Genomic DNA, 15,833 nt, shown 5'->3' on the forward strand with positions numbered 1-15,833 from the left:
TCTTAGCAACATTTTCATCTCTCTTGTGCATAAAAAAAATAGAAAAGAAAAGAAATTTTCATCTTTCTCTGCCGTCTGCAGCACTCTCATATGATAAGACTAGAGGTTCTTGTTAAAGTGAAAGTTGGTCTTATCTGCATTGCCCAAAAATGAGAGAAAACTTGGATGAAAATGCTCCTAACTTCACTTCCAACCTTCCTGTTCCTGCCCTGAAGCTCCTAGATTGCTCCCTTAGGGTTTCAGTGATTCCTCTTAGCATTGCAACCATTTGGCTCACTGTGACAAACAAACAAGACAACATCAGCTATGGGAAGCTAGAGTTCAGCAATTTCACGGGCCTCAAGCAAGAACCCCATTCATCTTCTTTTTCATTTTCTTGGACATTAATTTGTCTGCCTAATTCTTCTGTTTTTAAATTTAATATTTGAGCTGTCTTTCTGCAGGTACATGGTTTGCATCAGCACCATTTCTGCTGCATATGCTTTTCTTGCAACTATGGCCTCATGGATCAGATGCTTGGTAACTAAAGCTTGGCTTTTCTTTGTCTCTGACCAGGTTCATCTTCTTTGCCCTTCTTTGTCCCCTTCAATTTATTTTATTTTCTTTCTCTTTTTCACATTCAGACATAATAATAATACTAATATATAGGAGGTGGATGTTTGGAATTCTGGGGAAAAAAAGAAATACCTACCCTCATAAATAATTCTGTTCTTATTATTTTTTTCACATATGTCCTCAAAGGTTGTCAACATTTTGATAAAATGTGTGATTACCCATTTTGGTTTTTATCCTGATTTGTGTTGAAGGCTTAATTGTAATGTTGAAAACCACTAATTAAGGTCCCAAATTTGGCACATATATATGTAAGAGGGTGGCCTTTGCTGATTTTGTGTCCTTTTCTTTTGTCTGAATTTTGGGTGCAGATTGTGGCTTACTTAATGCTCACATCTGGTGCTGCAGTTATGGAGATACTGTCTTTGGCCTCCAATGGCGACAGGACAGTCTCATGGAGTGAAGCTTGTAGTTCTTATGGAAGATTCTGCAGTAGAATGAAGGTGGCCTTGGTTCTCCATGCCCTGGCCCTTTGCAGCTTCATTGTCTTAGCTGTGATTTCAGCTTATAGGGTCTTTAGCATGTTTGAGCCACCTGCTGTTTCTCATAAAGAGGTGGATGAAGAGAGGACTTAGATGGGTTTTCTTCCATAAATCTGAAGAACATAAAAAGAAATATGATATATATATATATATATATATTTATATGTATATCTATGAAATGATTAGTTTTGAAGTGTTTCCAAGTAGTTGGAATGTCTGTCTTTCCAGATTAAAATAAAGGTCTATGCTTCTAACACAAATCATCTTGTTTGACAAGTGGAGCCCTTTAGTGCACTAAAAGTCCATATTCTCACCTACCACACCCAAAGCCGAACTTTCCACCAACTTAACTAGAGTGAAGATGAAGCTCCAAAAATTTCTCGGAAAGTAGTGTGACTGTCATTTAAAATGCATTTCGTGCCAGCATTGAAAGAGATTTTAAGTTGGATTTTCTTCTTCTTCATCGATCACAAAAACGAAAAAAATCAAAAGTAACAATTTTTTTTACTATCAATTTAGTAGGTCACATGTAAAGGCATTATAATCCTTCTTGTCCACGCTCATTGAATTAGTTAAAATAATGCACTTCAGTCCAAGCAAACCCAAAGAATTTGGTTGCAAATTGATGTAATTAAATATTCGATCAAAACTAGCATAAACCACAAAGGTAAAATCGAATACATTGAAACCGCAGTACCTGAAAAAGATCCTAACATTTGCAGAAGGTCCATTTGATTGTTAGTACTCCTACACTCCAAATTTATTTATTTGGCACTACATCATTTACTCAAATCAGGACCAAATTTAAACTTCATTTCCAACAGACAAGAAGATCTTAACATGTGCATGAATTCTCCACTTATATAGTGAAGATCTTAGGTTGTCTTTTTTTACAGATTTCAGTACGATTCGCAGAAGAACGCCAAAGACCAAAGACAAATCTGTAAGTTGACTCCAGTTTTGGACATAAGTCCTTCTCCAACCAGGGAGACAAAATCCAAAATTTGGAATTTTTAGCCCAAAATATTCTCCAATTTATGTATTTGGAGGGGGGAAAATTTGGATTGACTGAAAAATAGGGCTGTATTTGGTCTGAGATTCCAATCCATATGGAATTAACGTTGCACTTCAGTGGCTGCATTTCAAATGGGCTGCTTTTTTTTGCTTTGTTTGTTTGTTTGTTTGTTTTTTTTTCAAATCTAAAGGCTAGAAATCAATGGCTGATATTAAAACTTGGCTGAATCAACAGGAAAAAAGTAATTCAACAGTTGAAATTTAAATTCAAAAGTAAAAATAAGTAAATATATAATTCCAAGTTCGATACAACCTCAAAACACATCCTAAACTCTATAAATACTCATCAATTTGTTATTAAAAAAAAAGATTATATCATTCTTTAACAATTTAATAAAATTACGGACTCAAATTATGAGTCCGCAAGGTTGGAGGAAAAATCAGTTTAAGTCATGAAAATACATAAATAATTGTATTTTGAAAGGTGAAATTTTGTATGAGTATTGGAGGAAAAAACAGTTTAAATCATGAAAATACATAAATAATTGTATTTTAAAAGGTGAAATTTTGGGTTGGAATCGTCTAGGTTGGAGATGGCCTAACAAGTACAAATTAAAGCAAACTTGTTGAGCTTAGCATTATATTCGTTTTTTAGTCAGACTTGACCCAGTTCTATTTGTGGTCCATCGAAACTCGGCCCAATATGGAGCAGGATCAGAAAGGATCGCAGTCCAGATTAGTCCAAGGAGAACTCAACCAATTGTTGTTTGTGGCCTCTGAACAGCAAACGAAACGACAACTACGACCGTCGTTTAGTGGAGAAGGTGAATGAGTGATGAGTGAAGAAATTTGCTTTCGGGATAAGTAATAAAAGTAGTCACATTCTTTCTTTTGAGCAATATCAGTTTCCCGATCAAAGTTTTTCGCTTTCGTATTTCTTCAGTTTCTCTCCTCTCTCGCTCGCAGATTCTTTTCAAAATATTTTTCCTTTGCTTGTTCTTCAGATATTCTGTGGTAAGAAGTTGCAGAAAATAGAAGACTTTTTTGTTTTTTGTATCTTTCGATTAACCATTTTTTTTCAATTGGAAACCCTAATTTGGTTCTTTTTTCTATGCTGTGATTGGAACTCGGAAGTGCTAGCGAAACCGTCAAGACTTGTAATCCTCCATGGCTAAAAGCTCCTTCAAGCTGGAACACCCACTCGGTTCTCTCTCCCTCCCTCTCTCTCCCTCTCTGATGTGATTGATCTCGAGTTACATATGGGTTTTGTTGATTGAAAATTGGTCTCTTGCAATTTCCTTAATTTATGAACATAGTATTGAAATTTTGTTATTTTTATACTGAATTAAGCTTCAACCTTTATCTTTCTTGATTTGGGTTATCTCTTTTTTTCCCTTATTATTTTCCTTTTTGTTTATGTTTATGAGTTGTATGATCTGTGTTGCTGATTTTCTGAGATTTAGTTGAGAGATGAATTGTCAACCTCAGTATATGAATTTTACTTTTAATGTGAATTGTTCTAGGCCTTTCTATTTTGATTTTCTCTGTGTCTGCCTTCTATAGAGTCAGCATCACTATAGTTCTGATATCTTCCAGTAGATCAGATCCTACAAGCTTATTTATTTTTCCTTGTTTTATTTTAATTTTTTTAATTGTCCTTTCTTTCACCAGAAAGGAGGCAGGCAGAAGCTGCTCGGATCAGGGAGAAGTATCCTGACAGAATTCCGGTATGAATATCATTTGCAATTCATCAAGAGCCATCTGATAAAAAGGCTCATGGGGCAGTTAGAAACTAAGGCCTTTTAGAGCCTAAGCACAATGCAATTATAAAGTTTAACTTCTCAAAATGTTAATTAATACAAAACTTGGACCAAGAAAAGCTTGTTTGAGCCTTGAGCTTTGCAAAAAAACATGTGCTCTTGTGTTTGAGTTGTGCCTTGTGCCTCTCTAAAGGGACTTCGTGAAGGCTGAAAATTCTCCAAGCAATACTCGTTTAACTTGGGGCTTGAAGTGTGGTGCATTTTTATAACACTTTCAAGATCCTTGTCCGTATGCTGTATTATACATAATTGTTCTTGAATTATGTGTTCATCTTCTTTTTTCTCTATATAGGTTATTGTGGAGAAGGCTGAAAGAAGTGACATACCAGACATTGATAAGAAGAAGTCAGTCTTGTCTTTATTTGTTTCACATGTGCTTTATATATTTCTATTTTGGTTGTTCCCAATTTTCTTAGTAATCAAGACTTCATACTGGCTTGTACGTGATATAATTTATTTATTTTTCCTGCTTTGATGAGTTATGCCATGATGCTTGCTTCCTGGTACTCTGCAATTTTCTAAAAGGTTTTCCTTTTAAAGAATGTGCACGTGTGTGACACTTCTTTGGTAAGGTCAAGACTTGATACATGCTTCTATGTTATAGATTTTTTTTCCCTGCTTTGATGAGTTCTGCATGGGCTTGCTTGCTGGCACTTTACAATTTTCCAAGCCATTTTGAAAGAATGTGTGTGGTGTTGTTGGCTATATATGTCTTGCATGGGATTAAGTTAGACATTGCCAAACTATGGTTACATTATAGATTATTTCCTACATAGGGTGTTTCATGTGTATGATTAAGTGTTTACCGTGGAGCACAAACAAGTTATGCGTCTTTGATCTAGAAATTTAACTTCACATGTATCACTAGCCATCACGAGTTCTCACTTCATAATATTACCAGAAGAAATTAGGAAGAGCTAGTGTTTGCATTGAAGCTGAAATGTTAGTTTCTAACAAATGGACTTTTGATTGTTACACTCTCTGTAAAACATTCTTTTCACAGTGCACGATCTAATTCAATGGATTTTGTGTAATGATCAATGATCAAAACAGATATCTGGTTCCTGCTGATTTGACTGTTGGGCAGTTTGTTTATGTGGTTCGTAAGAGGATAAAACTCAGTGCTGAGAAGGCTATTTTTATATTTGTCAAGAACATTTTGCCACCCACTGGTAAGAATAATGCTCCAAAGATGTTTCATATATACTATAAATACCATCATCTAATGACGTATTTCTCAACATATGTTTGGTTTTTTGCTATTGCAGCTGCCATGATGTCTGCAATCTATGAGGAAAACAAAGATGAGGATGGTTTCCTTTACATGACCTACAGTGGCGAAAACACATTTGGTTAATCCCAGTGCAGTCAAGTTGTTATGTAAATAAGACTTTTAAGAAGCACGAAATATTTGTAAATTCTCGGATTTCAACTTCTGCTATTGCATTCCCAAATTTGAGGTTGCTCTTCGTATAATGCCTACCGTTAAAAGTTGGATCTATGACCTTATGCTGGAAATATCATATGGTTAATCCATTTATGAGTTCAGTGAGTAAATTGTCGAATGCGTGATGTTTATTTTTCTTTCCAATTTTTCATGTTTTGCGTTTGTGTTTGATGATTCCCTACCTAGAGTGCCATGATATCTATTGAATGTGCTTGGTGCTCAACCCCTACTGCAGATTCAATCTCTTCTTAAAGTGCTTGAACCACACTTTACTCCACCATTAATGCTTGAACCAGACTCTACTCCACCATTCCTTCCATTCTCATTTAAGGTTGGTAAAATATGACTGAACTTCTCATTCTTTGAAGGACAACGAAATGCCACCAGCCGGTCCTGATCAACAAGGTCGAAGTCTTGATACCTGTTTGGCGGCTAGGGCCAGACATGACCGCCACCAATGAAAATGGACTAACTGTCATGTCTCATGCTTTCGCAAGAGGCGATGACCATTATGTAGAACTTCGGAAAGTTTAGTTGTAGAATGAGTAGCAGCATCATAATCATTCTATTCCCCAAGTTTCTTATGCTCTTCTAAAATATGTTCTTACAGTTACGCTGAACAATACCAGTTGCTTATGGACTTGTAAGCTCATCAACAGCGAAGACACTATTTTAATCACGAAATAAAATTTTTTTTTTTTTTAAAAAAAAGACATCAATTAAAATATGATATTATTTTAAAGACCAAGCCGTAAACTGGTCACATTGCCCTACTAACGTTCTTTTCTATATACTAATTGCTGATAAATCCCAAACCCGCATGAGCAAATCAGAACATGTAGGACACCACATGCCACAGTTGTATATATAATTATTCCATCCTCATTCATCCCTAGCGTGCCAGAAACTCCACGACTGCAAAAACCAAAAATCATATATCATACAACAAACGGTAGACCACGCAAGAGTCAGTTTCATACTGCAAACAGTAAACAACGAAAGTGAATCTCACAATGCATTAAAGGATGATATACACACAAAAATGTGCGCAATGATTACAGTTGCGATAAGGACGTTGGACTCTTGAGTAAAAATGTATCTTCACAAATAAGGCTATCAAAATTCCATATTATAGTCAGAGCCGGCCCTAGCCCAGGGCTCAAAATTGTGGGGGTACAAAAATATGATTTTTTTAGCCTATATATTTACATTTTTTTTAATAAAAAAAACCCAAAACCGTTAGTGTCTCAGAAGGAAGTAGATGTAATCATTAATCATAGCAGCACCAAACCTCTTTGAGATTCTCTAGGAAACTAAATTCAAATTATATAATATAATATTTCAAAGAACAAAAATTAATGAAACTAAACATATGGAAACAAAGAGTTCTCAAAAAAAAAAAACAAAAACAAACCAAACAAACGTTCTTATCTTAGACAAAAAAGAGACCTGGTAGTGGTAGCAACCCACATTGGAAAGCTTTAGCAATTTGAAGGTCTTTTCTTTGTGTCATTCTTTTTTTATAAATAGATGTATAATAGGAATTTTGTAAGAGACATCTTTGTTAACTTATTTTTCTTTTTATTTGATTTGGCAAAAAACTCAACAGAGATTCTTGTACTTCACAATTGGAAATTTGAAGTTTCGAGTTGAAGAAACAAAATGCTCAAAATCCAAATTTTATTAGTCTTTGTTCATTAGTTTTATTGTTATTGTTCGTGTTTTTATAAAAATTAAAAATTGTTACCTAATAAAATTAACTCAATTGTTATTACATTTGATAAGTGAGGACTTTTTTCTCCCTGGTTTGATTCTTTAAATGTCTCTTACTAACATGAAGAGTTGTAAGGAGAACTACACTAATGAAATACAATTTTAAAAAAACTATTTATAAAGGGCATGTTTCAAAGTATACAAGTAGATATGAGACACTTTTAACACTCACTTGTGCATTTATTAGTGCACACAAAGTTGATCAACTTTAATATTTTAAACTGCATTATTACAAAAGTGGTTTTTCCTTCAAAACTTTAAAGAAAAAGAGAATAAAAATCGAATTCGTGTGAAAATAAATGCTCTACCACTAAAATAAAAAATTCACGAGAATTATTGCAATGGTTGAATTGTTTAAATATACATATTAATAATTAATTAAATAGTAAATTAAATAGAAAAAGTAAAACTTACTACGACGAGTGCGCTTCTTGAACAAGATAGAGTAATCGCAGTGACGGCACTGAACCTTTTCGTTTGGCTTCAAAGTGACTTCCTCCCCACAACCTACAAGTTAACATCACAAAATCAAAAAGGCTTGCTTTTTCATGTTTCCAAAAAATTATTTTCTTCCAATTTTTCTAGCGGATTTTCTCGGGAAACAAAAGGAAAAGTGGGTACCTCCGCAGATGTACTTGACTTGCTCTGGCTGAGGCTGAGGATCCATTATCGATTAGGGTCAGCTTCTAGGGTTTGTGACTTGACTGTTTCCTTAAAGTGAAAACCTAAACAGTAAATATTTATGAGCAAAACAAAAGCCTGATATTTGTACTTCCCTTTTTTTTTTCTTAAAAAAAAAAAATAAAATAAAAAAAAGAAGAAGCGAAGTCCTAAGAAACAACTGACTCTCACGCATGCAACAAGTTACAACAGTTTTTTTTTTTTTTTTTTTTTTTCCAGCTAATTTGGGGATACCATAATTAGCCTGCAAATTAAGTTAAAATTATTAATCTTCGCATGTCATTTCAGGCCTCCAAAATAAGTTAATAATTATAATCTTCACCTGCCACATTCATAATTTTTTTTTTTGATAAATACGACGATGTATCCACACACCCGAGGATGAGATTAATCCCCGTTCGGATTCAGCTTGGCTGTGGCCACATTCATAATTTTGGCTAATTAATATTCTGCCAATTCAGGCAGGTGATCTTGGCTCTTCAACAAGGATTAGGCAATCAACACAAAACATCAATTACCATAAGTGATAAATTAGATCTATAATTAATAATGTGGCATCCATAATTGATCCAAAAAAAGATATATAAGTTAATATTACAATACCATGATGAAAACAAACGCCATCAAGGAAGATGAAACAACAAGAGTCTCTTTTAAGCCATCAAAGCTTTTATTATATGCTCTGTAATAATTTATAATAATATTTTGGTATAGTTGAATATCATCCTCAGCAAATTCCAGGCAAGTTGTCCCAAGAGCTAGAGGCTTTGCCATGCTCTGCTGTGGCAGTAACAGGGAACAATGCGGCCATATGCTGCTGCATGTCAAAATCCAAACAAGCATCCGTTAATCCGGAAGAGTGACCGTTGGAGAGCTCTCCACTGTCACTATACCAATCGGAGATGGGCTCGGTGGAAGGGATGAAACTGAACAGCTTTGACAAATCTTCAGGCAGGGAGCTAATGTGATCATCCTGGATTGGCTTTGCTTCTGGCATGTATTGAGAGAAAAGGTCATTATTATGAAAGTCAGATTAATTAACAAACAAATTAAGAAAGAGAAAATGGCTCCTAGCAGAGAGAGAGAGAGAGAGAGAGAAAGCATGGCCTTTAACTAGGTTTTGCAAATACGATGAAAGATGAGTATGCGACGAGCTGTAAACTCAGACATCCTCGGTCCCTACCCTCAAATGCGCAAAAACTTAAAAGGATAAGAGAAGTTGAGAATAAATCTATAAGATAGAGAAGTCCACTCTAGAGGCAGGGTCAGTTAATCTGCACACCATCTAAACCATCACTTACTCAAAAAGGGGCGAAAAAGAATAGAACAGAAAAGACATATGCACACGCTTCACACACAAAGTCTCCATATTCGAAATATGGAAATGTGTGGACATCAAGGCTTTACCTAAAGATGCAAATGACACAAAGTTTTCCACTTCAGAAGATGATTTTACTTGTTCATTATCACTAATATTAGAAAATCAAATCATAATTCATTTTGGGGAATCAGAGGATAAGAACTTTGACAATTGATATGTTAATGCGTCTGAGCTGTTTTTAGTGTCATAAACCATAATTGAAACATAAATTTTTTTTCTTTCACGACTCACTCAATTTAGAAAAACTTCTGTGAAACGGAATATCATTTTTTTGTTATCTCGATCAATCATGGTATGTTACGCGTGATAACTTTTCCACTTAACATGATTGGTCAGGATAGCAAAACAGTGCTAATTCCCGTTCCACACAAGTGCTTCTCCACTCAATTATATGGTAGTAAAGGTAGCAGTTGAAACGCATTAAAAAGAACCAAAATCAAAGCAGATCAAAAGGAAGTTAATGCTTTAGAAAGCATCAAAAGCCCAGCTTAAACAGCATTTGATGTGTCTGACACAAGAAATTGCATGCACACAATGAAACAGAGCATTTAAGCACAAACAAGCAGAAACAGAGCATTTATGATGAAAACCGAAATTCAATCACAAACAAACAAGAATAACAAATTAACAAAAAACCAATACTTCACCTAATAACGAGCCCTCCAGGGAGCTTGTAGACTGCAGCCATCGGGTATAATTATCCAACACATGCTTCTCCTCAAATGAACTGAATAGCCCATTTGCTCTCTTTGAAGGATTTCCACCACCACAAGCTAATACCTCAGCTTCTTGTAATAAGTCCTCCAACAACCCATTACTGCTGTGGGACTGGCTGGCGGATACTGCTGCTGCTGCCGCTGTCGAGCTTACCTTGGTATCAATGGTAACCTCAGACTGCGTTTGGGATACTTGGCTTGAAGGGAGCTCCGACTTGACTGAGTAAACTGAGCCAGTAGATGACAAGAAGCTCTCAGAGTACTCGAACTGGGTTCGCGACGATGGCAATGGCGGTAAAGATGGGTTCAAAGTCCGCGGGAACTGAAAGGAGGCAATCTCAGGAATTGAATTGGTGATTGTTAAGTGAGAAGAGGCAATGTCAGGCATTGAATTGGCGCGTAGAATGGAAGCACTTCTTTGCGGGGTTGGGGAGACTGGGGGGGAGAATCCGACAGAGTCACGGTACCGTTTGTAGCGTACCGGGGCTCCGAGGATGGGGGCGGGACGGTGGAAGGTGAAGGAGGAGAAGGAAGAGGTGGTGGGAGGGTTGCTGGGATCAAAGAGAGGGAGGGAAGGGAGAGTAGTGGACTTGGGATGGTGTGGGGAGGAGAGAGGAGAGAGAGATGGTGGAGTGGGAGAGAGTGAGTGCATATGATGGGCTTGGATTGGGCTTTGAATTTGGAAGGAAAAAGTTGGGGTTGTGCAATTGTTGGTGGATTGGAAAGGGTTTTGGATTGTGGTTGTGGGTAGGGATCGGGAATGGGAATGGGATTGTTGCGGTTGTTTAATGTCATTGGGATATAGCGGTAGGCCTTGGCGTTGCCTCCTCTTCACCCTTGTGTTCCAGTAGTTCTTTATTTCGTTGTCTGTTCGCCCAGGTAACTATACAAAAAAGAACAGAAACAATCAGATTAGATGCTCTCCGGGGAAGTTTCTGTTTCACAACAGAAAATTAAAGCAAAAGCCATTGCAGTTTTTTTTTTTTTTTTTCCTTCAAAAGCAGGGGAAGAAACCAAATGAAATCTGTTTCCAGAGCAAAAAAGGCCAAACCCAGCAGCATTTTGTTTTCCAAAACAAAAACATGGGCACAAGAAATCAAAAACACAGAAATGAAATGAGGAAATTATCATGAAAAATGAAAACTCATTTATAGTTAGTTACCTGAGAAGCCATGCGAGCCCATTTGTTGCCATACTTGGCGTGCAGCTCAAGAATGAGCCTCTCTTCATCATGAGAGAAGGCACCTTTCTTCAAGTTGGGACGGAGATGATTGGCCCAGCGGAGCCTGCAGCTCTTGCCGCAGCGATTGAGGCCAGAGTTCCTCTGCACCGCGTTCCAATTGCCCTCGCCGTGTTTCCTCACATACTCCATCAAAATCTGGTCCTCCACCGCGGTCCATGGACCTTTCTTCAGACCCTTGCTGCCCTCCACCACATCACCACCTCCTCCTCCTCCGCCGCTCAATTCCTGCTGTGACCTTCCCTCGTTCTGCTGTAGCAAACCGCTGTTGTTGTTGCTGCTGCTGGGTGTCATCATCAATGAAATAGAGAGACCAATATCAAAGACAGACAGATTCTGGTTGGCCCAGCAAGTCAATATCACACACAACCCGGGCAGAAATTGTATATAATTGCAAAGAAAACTATTTGAGCTGCACTTTTTTGTGGCCCCCACTTGCTTAGTTTTTCTTTGAAATTTACATATTAATTATGCTGCCCTTTCTATTGGGTATGTTGATGAGTTTCTGTGGGTTTTTTTCGTTTTTTTGATAGCGGTATTGGGTTTGACAGAGACCCCTCTCTACTCCTTTGTGATAAAGAAACTTTATTGTAGCACTACTTCAACATTTTAGAGCTTGTTGGGCTTGGAGTATGAGGAGAAAGAGAGGGGCGGAGGAGGAGGAGGAGGAGGAGGTGGTGGTGGTGGTGGTGGTAGAAGAAGCCTTCCTTTAGCCTCTAGCACCCGGAAATCAGATGAGCGGTGAGAGACGAGAGATGGGTCGTAGTTGTTTGTGCAGTGGAGGAAATGTAAAATGTATTTGTTTAGAAGACTACTTGTGAGACTCCAAGCTGTAACATAATTTTTCAGAGGCTGCTCATATTTTTGGGCAATTGGTTTTTTCAAAGCCTTTCATCACATGACACAGAATCTTCTTTTAGGCTTAGCTGGTTCCTTGGGGTGTCTTGGCATTTGTCAGTTCATTACTGTGGTAAAAAAGGTAAAGACAGATGGGTTTTGGTTATTTTTGGGGAAGTGGGTAAAGTGGCAGTTCAAGATTGCCATTTCGTTCAGATTGGGGAGTTAGCGAAGACGGCGCCGTTTTCCAGAGTTTCAGTACAAACTACAGCCCCTTGGCTCTTTTTGCCACCTACGGCCTGGCGCGGAGCCCTCATTTCCTCTGTAATGTTGCTGTAAAAGTAAAAACTTATGTGTTTCCTACTCATTTATTCTGATAAAACGAAACTAATAAAAAAAAGAAGAAGATAAAGATTCACTTTTAGAAGTAGGTCTTAGCCGTATTAATGAAGTGTTTATAATGTCCAAAATGTGATCTGTATACCATTACTTGGAAAAAGAAAAAAAAAATACCATTACTTGGAATATGATTAGGAATTAAAAATGTTTTACTTAGAGTGCTGTTATTTACATCATCATCTGTCTTATTTCTTTATTCACTTTATTTTTAAATTTTTAAAGACAAATTTACCTATTTGTAAAATGACTTCCAAAGATCATTTTCAAAACTTGACATGTGTCCATTGCTATAACCATACTTCAATCTTTACTTTTAAATTAAAAGAATTTTAAACAAAAAAATAAAGTACAATAATATAAAAAATTAGCAGTTTTTTATAATAAAAAAAACTATCTCCCTTTCTCACCTCCCAACCCGACTTACCCAACTCCCAATCACCATGTCCGCTGATCCTTACCCCTTCCTCCCATCACCTCCAAACCCAACCACATCACCGCTCCTCTCTCTCTCTCTCTCTCTCTCTCTCTCTCTCTCTCTCTCTCTCTCTCCGATACAACACAACTCCATCCCAATATTACTGATATATGACCAACAAAAGAAGGGCATCCAACCCTTGGTTCCTTAATTGCTACCTTATAGATGAATAGGCTTCCGTCCTTATCAACCAGAAGGCCACACAAAACACAAATGTAAATTTCAATCCCTTTTGCACACGACAATACTAACAAAATAGGATTTTGATGGTGTTGAGGCCCAAAAATCTCAAGGAAGGTTCATGTATATTTTAGGCCTAATGCATAATTGTGCTATAGAATAAGCCTAGCTAGGGTACACGGAGGCTCATCAAATATGGTTGTGAAGTGCCTACGCAAGCTTTGATATCTGCGTCATGCCAAGCGATTCTAGAATTCGGCACGTGGGGAGGTCATGATACTTGTTTACCAATTTCACATGCAAACCTATAAGGTTTAACAATTTCACATGCACAAGCTCGCTCAGCCCACTGCATTGTCAAGCATTATCTAACACAGCACCAAGCCACTGCAATACAACATAGCCTGAGCATAAGCATGCAAATAACATGTAATGCCAAACGACCCCCCTTTAGTGCCCAACCACCCGACAAGCTTAAATGGTCTCAAGCCACATACATGCTTGGGGCTTGCTGAGCAGGTTGTGGTGTAGATGGGTACAATGGTCCATAAAGCCCATTGAGGGTTCAAAAGGTGGAGGTTCTGGGCTGCTTGGGGGTGCCAAAACCGAAGCCCACTTTCTTGAGCCCAACTACATGGGTAAGCAAAGAGAGAATCTCCTCACCTTATTCACTTGAGATCAACCATCCTTCACCAAAACCCGACTAGGACCTTTAAAACCCAATTTGCTTAGATGCATGAGTTGCTGGAAGGCATAAAGTCTCTAATGTGTCTTATGTCCGACCAGCACCTTCACCCTATTTACCTCTATAAGCTCTCGTAAGAAATGAGGAGACAAAACAAGATGGAGCTTTGCCAGGATTGGAAATTGATGTAAGATCCAGCTGCAGGAAAACTTTAGGGCACAAAAAGGCTTTGTCCCAATGCATTTGGACTCAGTTGATTTCAAAGGTTTTCACTAAAAAAGGTTGGGTAGGAGAAAGTGAGAAGAAAATGAAGGGAAGAGTTGACCAAATATGGAGGAACCATCTAAGGTTTTTGGTGAATAAAGGGCTTCCAGCGCTTATAAAAAGAGGCATGTGTTACCTAGCAAAACCAACGCAAGTAGGAGCAACCATATTCTCTCATTGCTGGAAGCACCAAATTTTGGTCCTTCCATCTTCTCATTCTCTCTCTCAAAAAGGCCTATTCTAGATTTGAAAAGTCAAACTGAAATCTTGGTTATCACCTTCTTGGTGAGAAAACACAGACATCGCAAGCCCACCCTTTAGCTGCCGAAAACAGCCAGTATCTCAAGTCTTAACCCTTTATTTTTGCTCCTTTTGTCTTAGAACACTATGCTGTTGTGAATTTTAGACAACACAAATTATACTCGCAAGTGCACAAGGTCAATCGTAATATAGTATGGCAAATATGAGGTCATTCCCACGAGGATTGAGTTCAACTTCCAATTAGTCTAACCTAATTTACTTCACAAAATACTTTAACTACTCTAATTATATAAACAAGAAATTAAACACGTAGCATACTCACGTAAACACAAAAGGGGTTTTTGAAAGAATGATTTAATTAAGAACGAAATTAAAAGACAAAACAAGTAGAAAGTCATGAAACACAAGAATGAGAAATTCAAATTGACAAAAGCACTAGGACAATGAATTCACCACTAGTAATCTGATCTGGCCTCTTATTCACCTACCTATTAACTAACCAATTGATGTCGCCACTTAGTTTTCCTTTTTCATGAATTACCTATGGTATTTAGGCTAACTCGTATATTCCTACATGCAATTTGCCTATGGTATTTAGGTCAAATATCAATACATAGAAACTCATTAAGATCAGTGAAAACCTCCAACAAGCATGTAAACCCTAGGAGTATGGTATTTACCCTAAACGAATTACAAATCTTAATCACAAGAAGCAAGCCTCAAATTAAGTATGGTATTTACTCTAATTTGCATCCAATTAACTAAATTAAAAGTCTAGATGGTGATCAAGCATCAAGATAATCAACTAAGTTATTAAGCATAGTGATTAAGAATCCAAAATCAAACGGCAATCAATCAATAGGTAAAATAAGAAAACTAGATTATCATACTAGGGCTACATCATGCCCTAGCAACAGAAAATTAGTTACAAGTAATCATAGAATTTGACATAAACAAAAACATAAGGAAGAAACAATAAAACTTAGCCAATTGTGGTACTCTTCCGGCGTCTCCAATTTCTCCTAGTCTTGGGCGTGTCCCCCAAAGGAGTTGTTTCTCATGCTTAAATAAAACACCACACATCTATTCCTACCCTAGCTGGGCTTTTACAGCAGCCCAAAAATAAAGAAAAACCTAATTAAAACATAAATCCAAAATGGGTAAGTAATTGACTCTTTTTCCTACTTTGACTAGGATAACACGCCAGTTATTTTGCACGCACGTTTAGGGTTGTTCCTCCTCCAAGAAAATTTGGAAAAAATATGTAAATTGTAGGTTTTTGTCTTATCTTTCCAGCCATATATCGCACACCTTGAGGAAAAATCAGAAAGGTCTTCAAATAATCATTCTTCCACAACAGCACAGTTTTGACGTGATTGCACCTTATGCTGACTTAACTTCAAAGACTGCTCTCATTGGCTGCTCCAAAAATATTAGAAACATTCCACAATCATCTTCAAGATCTTAGCTTTCATCATCAACTGGTCTTGTACTGAAACTCCACCAAAAAAGTCGTAATTCTGTTGAAAACAAATTACTTGCTTTGGAATGCTGAAAATTGAGAAA

General features: G+C 37.2%; 3 protein-coding genes and 1 long non-coding RNA gene across 4 annotated transcripts; 2 read left to right on the forward strand and 2 right to left on the reverse strand.

Annotated features, from left to right (window-relative positions):
* LOC117625144 (CASP-like protein 2D1) lies at nucleotides 1-1,367 on the forward strand. The gene is made up of 3 exons (XM_034356744.1): nucleotides 1-343; nucleotides 444-555; nucleotides 924-1,367. Exons 1-3 carry the CDS (start codon nucleotides 150-152, stop codon nucleotides 1,185-1,187), a joined length of 570 nt encoding a protein of 189 aa, XP_034212635.1. The 5' UTR covers nucleotides 1-149; the 3' UTR covers nucleotides 1,188-1,367.
* A 1,618-nt stretch (nucleotides 1,368-2,985) lies between these two features.
* Nucleotides 2,986-5,416, forward strand: LOC117624734 (autophagy-related protein 8C-like). Its single transcript, XM_034356155.1, has 6 exons — nucleotides 2,986-3,122; nucleotides 3,243-3,312; nucleotides 3,780-3,835; nucleotides 4,221-4,273; nucleotides 4,982-5,100; nucleotides 5,197-5,416. Exons 2-6 carry the CDS (start codon nucleotides 3,276-3,278, stop codon nucleotides 5,283-5,285), a joined length of 354 nt encoding a protein of 117 aa, XP_034212046.1. The 5' UTR covers nucleotides 2,986-3,122; nucleotides 3,243-3,275; the 3' UTR covers nucleotides 5,286-5,416.
* Nucleotides 5,417-6,090: 674 nt separating this feature from the next.
* Nucleotides 6,091-7,866, reverse strand: LOC117626562. Its single transcript, XR_004585594.1, has 3 exons — nucleotides 7,770-7,866; nucleotides 7,563-7,655; nucleotides 6,091-6,290 (listed from the first exon to the last, which is right to left on the reverse strand). It is a non-coding gene; the product is annotated as an uncharacterized LOC117626562 (long non-coding RNA).
* A 571-nt stretch (nucleotides 7,867-8,437) lies between these two features.
* On the reverse strand, nucleotides 8,438-11,620 carry LOC117625714 (transcription factor MYB120-like). Its single transcript, XM_034357249.1, has 3 exons — nucleotides 11,089-11,620; nucleotides 9,858-10,809; nucleotides 8,438-8,819 (listed from the first exon to the last, which is right to left on the reverse strand). The coding sequence occupies exons 1-3, from the start codon at nucleotides 11,461-11,463 to the stop codon at nucleotides 8,557-8,559; spliced, it is 1,590 nt and encodes a 529-aa protein (XP_034213140.1). The 5' UTR covers nucleotides 11,464-11,620; the 3' UTR covers nucleotides 8,438-8,556.
* Between the last annotated feature and the right edge of the window lie 4,213 nt (nucleotides 11,621-15,833).

This window comes from Prunus dulcis, chromosome 4, assembly GCF_902201215.1.
Source record: "Prunus dulcis chromosome 4, ALMONDv2, whole genome shotgun sequence".
Lineage (NCBI taxonomy): Eukaryota > Viridiplantae > Streptophyta > Magnoliopsida > Rosales > Rosaceae > Prunus > Prunus dulcis.